An 8,775-nucleotide genomic window follows, 5' to 3' on the forward strand; every position below is an offset into this window, starting at 1 on the left:
CAGAGAACTTAAGTGTCTTGCTCGAGGTCACAAAGCAGGCAAGTAACGGAGCCGGGATTAGAATCCAAGCCCTCTGGATCCCAGGCCCATGCTTTATCCATTACATCATGCTGCTTCATCTGTGGCCCTGCGAAGCATCTGATGCCAAACTCTGAATTAACTGGATCCTCAATAATTGTTTTCTGCTGACTCTGGGTCCTACCAAAAACAGAATTTTCACATGATTTGGTCCTATTTATCCTCTGAACTTTCTAAAGAAAGGATTCATCCATTCAATCGTATTTATTGAGCTCTGACTGTGTGTAGAGCACTGCACTAAGCGCTTGGAAAGAAAGTACAATTCGGCAACAGATAGAGACAATCCCTGCCCAACAACAGGCTCACAGTCTAAAAGAAAAAGGGCTCACAGTCTAAAAGATGTCTGAAAGGATGCATCTACCATGAGGAAATTGCTGCCTTAGGAAAAAAAAAACCTACAGCGCCTTAATATGCTATTTTGATTTGTCTCTTAAGTGTGCACAAGCCAAATACAGAAGACTACATACCCCTAGATAGTCACACACCCAGTATAATCCTTATTATCCTTCCTACGCAAGCCTGCAGGCCTGTCTCCTCCCTCAGTCTCCACATACTTTAAAAAGGATCAACAGGTTGGGTGACCTTTCTACTGACCCGCAATTTCCTAATGGCCCTCGTACTTTCTTGGGCACCAGACACTGTTTCAAAACACTACATAGGGTGCTGCTCTTGGAGAAATGCAGAGCATTTAACCTATATTACCTCATTAACTCATTACAGACAGGGAACGTGTCTGCTAATTCTGTTGTATCGTACTCTCCCAAGCGCTTGCTTAGTACAGCGCTCTGCACATAGTATGAGCTCAGTAAACACGATCGATGGATTGGTTAACCTATTGAGGATCCCTGTGAGGTTAGGGAATATATCCTTACTGAACAAAAGGCAGAAACTGAGTTCAAAAGGGTTAACTCCTTGTTCATGAGATACCTTTGATTGACCGAGTGACTGATCAAAACCACACTATTAGTCACTAACTGACCTGGAGGTCTCAACCTCATTCTAGTTATGGGATTGGCCACAAATAAATTGGGGAGGGGGGTTGATGGAATGCGTAGCAGCCATCGATAAGGCCAGCAAAAATGGGTACCATTAGGAAGGTTGTAGAAAATAAAAGCAAAACAAAACCTAAAAAAAAAACCAACTTTGATATGACTGGCCTTCAAATATTACTTCTTGTTCTTAAAAGAGGATATAATAGGAATGTGAAAGTTTCAGAAAAGGGGACAAACTCCAAGGAAATGGATGGTTTCTGTACAAGAACTTAGAGTCTAAGCTCGTTGACGGAAGGGAAAGTGTCTACCGACTCTGTTGCACTGTACTTTCCCAAGCGCTTAGTAGAGTGCTCTGCACACAGGAAGCACTCAATATATACCATTGATTGACAGGCACGGCAAGGACGCTTCAGTCTGGAAAGACAAAGGCTAAAAAGGGGGGACATGGATTTACTGACCAAATCGTGAAGGAGTGGACAAATTCCACCGCCTAAACTAGAGGAAAATGTTTTTTCCGCACATCACGTAAGTATAAAACAATCTGCGATATATAGGTTCTTGAACAAATTCATAAAAAATGTATGCCTAAGGGCTATCTGAGGAAAAGTTTTTGGAAGGAGATGGCCGACGGATCCAAGTGTTTTAGAGAAAAACTATAGATGTTAAACCTTATAAGTCATAACAACTATGGGGGCAAAGGACAAAAACTGTTTCTCCAAGCAACTTTTACACAGGGGCCAAAAACTAGAATGTTTAAAACGTTGACTCAATATTGTGTTTCTGATATTCTTCCAAAACAACTGGACAGATGTGGGTTGTGCCTGACCAAACCAGCCCGTATGACGTTCGAATCACACTTGTGTTTTACCTCGCTTCTTAAAAAGAAACAGAAATGACAACTAGAAAAAGTCACTTTGAACAGGACGCTCTTTCAACAGGACACTCACATTCAGAAAACACGGGCTATGCAATGGTGAGTATTCTAAATCCTGACCAGTCCTAAGCCTGCAGTCAGTCATCCCAACTTCTCCCAAAGATACACCCGGCAGCTGCTGCTATGTGGGCGGGGGACGTGTCTGTTCTATTGTTGTGCTGTACTCTCCCAAGCGCTCAGTACAGCGCCCTGCACACAGTAAGGACTCAATAAATACGACTGATGGATTGAATGACCCAAGGATAGGTGACTTCAGTGGTCTGTGTCCATATCAGACCCATCTACCTCCTCAGAGACCAACTTCATTGGGTCAGGTGCCTATGGCCATTATACTTCCAACCCCCTTCATCCATCAACCCCAACATGTGCCTGGCACACCATCACTCTCCCTTCCTTCCTTTCCCTCAAAAGGTGCTTAGTACAGTAAGCAGGCCAATCCACTGACTGGCCTCCCTCTTGAACCCAAGGTGAGAGGGAGAAGCACAGAAACAGCTCCACTTCTGGGGAGTTGCCTTTTCTACTTAAAACCTACAGCACGGGGAACGATCCTCCCTCTCTGCCCACTGGTTTCAACTGCCTACGCTCTGAGAACAAGTTTATCAATCTAGCATATTTATTGAGCTTTTACTGTGTGCAGGGGACTGTACTAAGCACATGGGAGAGTACACTACACAGAGTTGGTAGACCCATTTCCTGCTTATGGATTCCTTCAGCCCTCATTTCCTTTTCTCCTTCTCCCTTTATTCACCGCCTCCTAGCCCCCCAGCACCTATGTATAAATCCATAACTTAATTATTTATATTAATATCTGTCTCCCCCTCTAGACGGTAACGTGGCCAAGGAATGTGTCCGTTACAGTGTTGTGTTGTACTGTCCCAAGCGCTTAGTACAGTGCGTTCAATAAATGCAACTGATTGATCCAACCTCCCAAATTCATTCATTCAATAGTATTTATTGAGCGCTTACTATGTGCAGAGCGCTGTACTAAGCGCTTGGAATGGACAAATCGGTAACAGATAAGTCTAAGTGCCCCATCTAATGGATGCAGCCCCTCCCGCCCTAACCCCCAAAGAAAGGAAAGTTCTGAGTTGGCTTTAGTTAGGGTTTCTGATGCATCAGAGTCCTGATCAGCATACAGAAGTGGTCGGTCTCGCCTGGTGTTCAGGAACTTGGGTGGGAAGGCTCAAAGGTAACCCTGCCATCACCTCTGCTTTTGTACCTCCAGATGAAGGCATCAATGAAAACAAGCCTGCGTGAGTTCAAAGAATTAATGCAATTAATGATAATAGTGGTATTTGTTAAGTGCTTACTCTATGTCAGGCCCTGTCGCAAATACTGGGGCGGATTCAAGCAAATCGGGTTGGACACAGTCCCTGTACCACATGGGGCTCACAGTCTTAATCCCCATTTTACAGATGAGGTAACAGAAGCCCAGAGAAGCGAAGTGACTTGCCCCAGGACACACAGCAGACAAGTGGCGTAGTTGAGATCAGAACCCAAGTCCTTCTGACGCCCAGGCCCGTGCTCGATCCACTAGGCCACCCTGCTGTCAAAAATGATACAAGGTTCTGAATGCCTGGGAAAAGAGAAACTAAAGGGAGGCGGTTCAGATGCTTTTTCTTTTCGATCCAATTACACCACGGTTTCCCCAAACTCGCCACGGTTTCCCAAAAACACCCAGCTGTGGCTACTAGACTCCCAGAGCCTTTTCAAATTCCTCTTAGGGAAAATGGAAAAGGGAAGAAGCGAGTAGAGGAAAGGACCCCGGGAGACAGCTTTGGCACAGTAAAGGGTGCTGGATGGTAGAGGGGGAAAAAGATGGTAGAGGATGGTAGAGGGGGAAAAAGTCAGAAAGAAAATGGGGGGGATTATGCTGAAAATATCCCCCAACGTGCAGCAGGATGCCAAGCAACGTGGATCCAGGGCATCAGATTACACAGATTGGTGAATTGCTTGCATTGCGTGAACTTTGTGGATAGTGCCTGCCCTTAGGAGCGCCTCAAATCTGAATAGTGGTCACATAAGGCTTCTTCTTCCTCCATTCAAGATAAAAATCACCATTAATCCATCAATCTTGGGCTCCCATGGCAGCTGCGGGCAGCCAGCCACAAAGGCACCAGATTACGGACAAGCAAAACGCAAAACTTTTCTGCCTTCTTAGGAAGCAGGGGGGAAAAAAAAGTCTTTGCCCGCTCTGCTCATGCCCGCGCTTTCCCCTCGGGTCCCCGCCTAGGAGGATCGAGCACGGGCCTGGGAGTCAGAGGGGCCTGGGTTCTACTCCCACCTCCGCCTGCTGTGACCTTGGGCACGTCACTTCACTGGGCCTCAGTTCGCTCATCTGTAAAATGGGGAGTGAGGCTGTGAGCCCCACGAGGGACGGGGCCCGTGTCCAACCCGATCAGCCTATACCCACCCCAGCGCTCAGTACAGTGCCTGGCACGGAGTAAACGCTTAATGAACTTTTCTCTGCCTCGGTTACCTCACCTGTAAAAATGGGGATTGAGGCTGTGAGCCCCACGTGGGACAGGCCCTGTGCCCAACCCGACTAGCCTGTACCTGCCCCAGCGCTCGGTACAGTGCCTGGCATGGAGTAAACGCCTAAGCAACTTCTCTGTGAGCTCCACGTGGAATAGCCTGATGACCCTGTATCCCATCCCCCCCCAGCGCTTAGAACAGTGCCTGGCACATAGCGCTTAACAAATACCACCATTATTCTTATTTCCTAGCGCTCAGTACGGTGCTCTGCACACACACTAAGCGCTCAGTAAATACGACTGAATGAACACAAACGGACCGGGTCGGACACAGGGCCTGTCCCACGTGGGGCTCACAGTCTTCATTCCCATTCTTCCAGATGAGGGAACCGAGGCCCAGAGAAGTGACTTGTCCAAAATCACACAGCTCCTAGGCGGCGGAGGCGGGATTAGAACCCACGACCTCTGACTCCACGGCCCGGCTCTTTCCCCCGAGCCCCGCTGCTTCACCCAAATGTGGAAAGTACAATTCAGCAACAAAGGGTAGACGATTCCTGCCGAACGACGGGCGTGCCCCGCGTGTAGGCCAGTGCCTGGCCCAGAGTTAGGCGCTTAACAAATACCATTTTATTATTATATATATATATATGTATATATATATATATATATATACATGCCATTTTTCTTTTCGTTTTAAAACAGGCAGCTGGTCGCCAGAAAGCAGGCATTACCCAGGGCTTGGGGCTTCCCGGGCTCCTCGCAGAGGCCCAGGGAGTGTGCAGAGGGTGCAGGGCAGGGGGTGCAGGAGGGGTAAAGGGAGTGCGGGAGGGGTGACTGCAGGCAAGTCACTTCACTTCTCTGTGCCTCAGTGACCTCATCTGGAAAATGGGGATTAACTGGGAGCCTCCCGTGGGACAACCTGATGACCCTGGATCTCCCCCAGCGCTTAGAACAGTGCTCTGCACGTAGTAAGCGCTTAAGAAATACCAACATTAAAGGGGGTGCGGGAGGGGCAAAGGGTCTCTGCGTGTTGCCGAATTGCACGTTCCAAGCGCTTAGTCCAGTGTTGTGCACATGGTAAGCGCTCAGTGAATATGACTGAATGAATGAATGAATAAAGGGGGTGCGGGAGGGGGGTAAAGGGTCTTTCTCTGTTGCCAAATTGTCCGTTTCAAGCGCTTGGTCCAGTGCTGTGCACACAGTAAGCGCTCAATAAATGTTATTGAATGAATGAAAGAATAAAAAAGGGTGCGGGAGGGGTAAAGGGTCTCTATCAATTGCCGAATTGTCCATTCCGAGCGGTTAGTCCAGTGCTCTGCACATAGTAAGCGCTCAGTAAATACGAATGAATCAGTAAAGGGGGTGCGGGAGGGGTAAAGGGTCTCTCTCTGTTGCCGAATTGCACTTTCCAAGCGCTTAGTCCAGTGTTTTGCACGGAGTGAGCGCTCAGTAAATACGAAGTAATGAATCAGAGGGGTGCGGGAGGGGTAAAGGGTGTCTGTTGCCGAACTGTTCGTTCTAAGCGGTCTGTCCAGTGCTCTGCACATAGTGAGCGCTCAGTAAATACGAACGAGTGAATAAAGAGGGTGCGGGAGGGGTAAAGTGTGTCTCTCTGTTGCCTTATTGCCTATTCCAAGCGCTTAGTCCAGTGCTCTGCACATAGTGAGCGCTCAGTAAATACGAATGAGTGAATAAAGGGGGTGTGGGAGGGGTAAAGAGTGTCTCTCTGTTGCCTTATTGCCTATTCCAACCGCTTAGTCCAGTGCTCTGCACATAGTGAGCGCTCAGTAAATACGAATGAGTGAATAAAGGGGGTGCGGGAGGGGTAAAGGGTCTCTCTCCCTTGCCATATTGTCCAATCCAAACGGTGAGTCCAGTGCTTTGCCCATGGTGAGCGCTCAGTAAATACGAATGAGTGAATCCAGGGGGTGCGGGAGGGGTCAAGAGTGTCTCTGGGTGTTGCCGAAATGCACGTTCCAAGCGCTTAGTCCAGTGCTTTGCACGTAGTGAGCGCTCCATACGAATTAATGAATCAAGGGGGTGCGGGAGGGGTAAAGGATCTCGATCAATTGCCCAACTGTCCATTCTAAGCGGTGAGTCCAGTGCTTTGCCCATGGTGAGCGCTCAGTAAATACGAATGAGTGAATAAAGGGGGTGCGGGAGGGGTAAAGGGTCTTGTGTGTTGCCGAATTGCACGTTCCAAGCGGTTAGTCCAGTCCTCTGCACATGGTGAACGCTCAGTAAATACGAACGAGTGAAGAAAGGGGGTACGGGAGGGGTCAAGGGTGTCTCTCTGTGGCCTTATTGTCTATTCCAAGCGCTTAGTCCAGTGCTCTGCCCATGGTGAGCGCTCAGTAAATACGAACGAGTGAATCCAGGGGGGGCGGGAGGGGTCAAGGGTGTCTCTCTTTTGCTTTATTGTCTATTCCAAGCGGTTAGTCCAGTGCTCTGCCCATGGTGAGCGCTCAGTAAATACGAATGAGTGAATCAAGGGGGGGCGGGAGGGGTAAAGGGTGTCTCTCTATTGCCTTATTGTCCATTCCAAGCGGTTAGTCCAGTGCTCTGCCCATGGTGAGCGCTCAATAAATGTAATTGAATAAATGAAAGAATAAAGAGGGTGCGGGAGGGGTCAAGGGTGTCTCTCTGTGGCCTTATTGTCTATTCCAAGCGGTTAGTCCAGTGCTCTGCCCATGGTGAGCGCTCAGTAAATAGGAATGAGTGAATCCGGGGGGGCGGGAGGGGTCAAGGGTGTCTCTCTGTGGCCTTATTGTCTATTCCAAGCGGTTAGTCCAGTGCTCTGCCCATGGTGAGCGCTCAGTAAATAGGAACGAGTGAATCCAGGGGGGGCGGGAGGGGTCAAGGGTGTCTCCCTGTGGCCTTATTGTCCGTTCCAAGCGCTTAGTCCAGTGCTCTGCCCATGGTGAGCGCTCAGTAAATAGGAACGAGTGAATCCAGGGGGGGCGGGAGGGGGTCAAGGGTGTCTGCGTGTTGCCGAACTGCACGTTCCAAGCGTTCAGGGCGGTGCTGGGCACACGGTAAGCGCTCAGTGAATCGTATCGAGTAAACGAATAAATAGCGAGTGAACGACTGATCGTCCCAGGCCCGGAGGGTCCTTGGTTCCCTCCCTCTCCCTCCGTCCCTCCGTCCCTCCGTCCCTCCGGCCCCGCTCACTCTTGGTGGCGGCGATGAGGTTCTTCCCGTCCTTGAGCAGCTCCTTGATGAACTTGTTGGTCTTCTCCAGCTCCGCTTCGTGGGCGCGGATCCGCTCCCGGAACCAGGGGCTGTCGAGGTAGCAGTCGCTGAACTCCAAGGGCTGCAGCCCCATGGCCGCCCAGGCGGGGGGACCGCAACCCACCCCCACCCGACCGCACCGGCGCTCGGGGGACCTCGGGGGAGCTCGGGGGAGCTCGGGAGACCTCGGGGGAGCTCGGGAGACCTCGGGGGACCTCGGGGGCTGCGGTTGCTCGGAGGGGCTCGGGGGGCTGGGGTTGCTCGGGGGAGCTCGGAGAAGTTCGGAGGAGCTCGGAGGCGCTCGGAGGAGCTCGCGGGGCTGGGGTTGCTCGGGGAGCTCGGGGGGCTGCGGTTGCTCGGAGGAGCTCGGGGAGCTCGGGGGAGTTCGGAGGAGTTCGGAGGAGTTCGGAGGAGCTCGGGGCGCTGCGGTCGCCCGGGGTCTGGGGTTGCTCGGGGCTGCGGCCGCCGCTCCCCCGCCCGGCCCGGCTCGGCCCGACCGAAGGCGCCAAATGCAGCATAAGCCGCCGCCGCCGCCGCGGCCCCGGGCGGGAGCGGGAGGGGACGGGGAGGGAGGGACGGACGGAGGGAGGGACGGACGGACGGAGTCAGTCAGTCAGACAGACAGACAGACAGAGCCCCTGGGGGTGTGGAAGGGGAGGAGGGGCGGGTCAGTCCCGTCCGGGCCGGGGCGGAGGCATTCGGAGGCAGCGGCGGACACCGGAGGGAGAAAGAGCCCCCCTCCCCCCAACGCCCCCACACGCTCAACCCCCGTGTCCGTCCCCCCCCCCGCCCCCCGCCAGCCTGTGGCCCCGCCCCTGCCTCGCTATTGGCCCTCCCCTGAAACCCGCCCCCTATCCGAGCGTGGCCACGCCCCCTCCTGGGGTCCCGCCCCCTCCTGGGGCCCCGCCCCCTGCCTCGCCAAGGGCCCCTCCCTTCGGACCCGCCTGCGGCCCCGCCCCCTTTCCGGTTGTGGCCCCGCCCCTTCAGTGGCCCCGCCCCCGCCTCCCCATGGGCTCCTCCATTCGGCCCCGCCCCTTCTGTGGCCCCGCCCCTGCCTCCCCATTGG

General features: G+C 52.4%; 1 protein-coding gene across 1 annotated transcript in view; it reads right to left on the reverse strand.

Annotated features, from left to right (window-relative positions):
• ARHGAP10 (Rho GTPase activating protein 10) overlaps positions 1–7,893 on the reverse strand; it is a 233,620-nt gene extending 225,727 nt beyond the window's left edge. The window contains exon 1 of the mRNA XM_029077118.2: positions 7,650–7,893. Coding sequence (XP_028932951.1) covers positions 7,650–7,803 — 154 coding nt within the window. The 5' untranslated portion in view covers positions 7,804–7,893. The remainder of the gene's footprint in view (positions 1–7,649) is intronic.
• Between the last annotated feature and the right edge of the window lie 882 nt (positions 7,894–8,775).

Source organism: Ornithorhynchus anatinus, chromosome 12 (genome assembly GCF_004115215.2).
Source record: "Ornithorhynchus anatinus isolate Pmale09 chromosome 12, mOrnAna1.pri.v4, whole genome shotgun sequence".
NCBI classification, from domain to species: Eukaryota; Metazoa; Chordata; class Mammalia; order Monotremata; family Ornithorhynchidae; genus Ornithorhynchus; species Ornithorhynchus anatinus.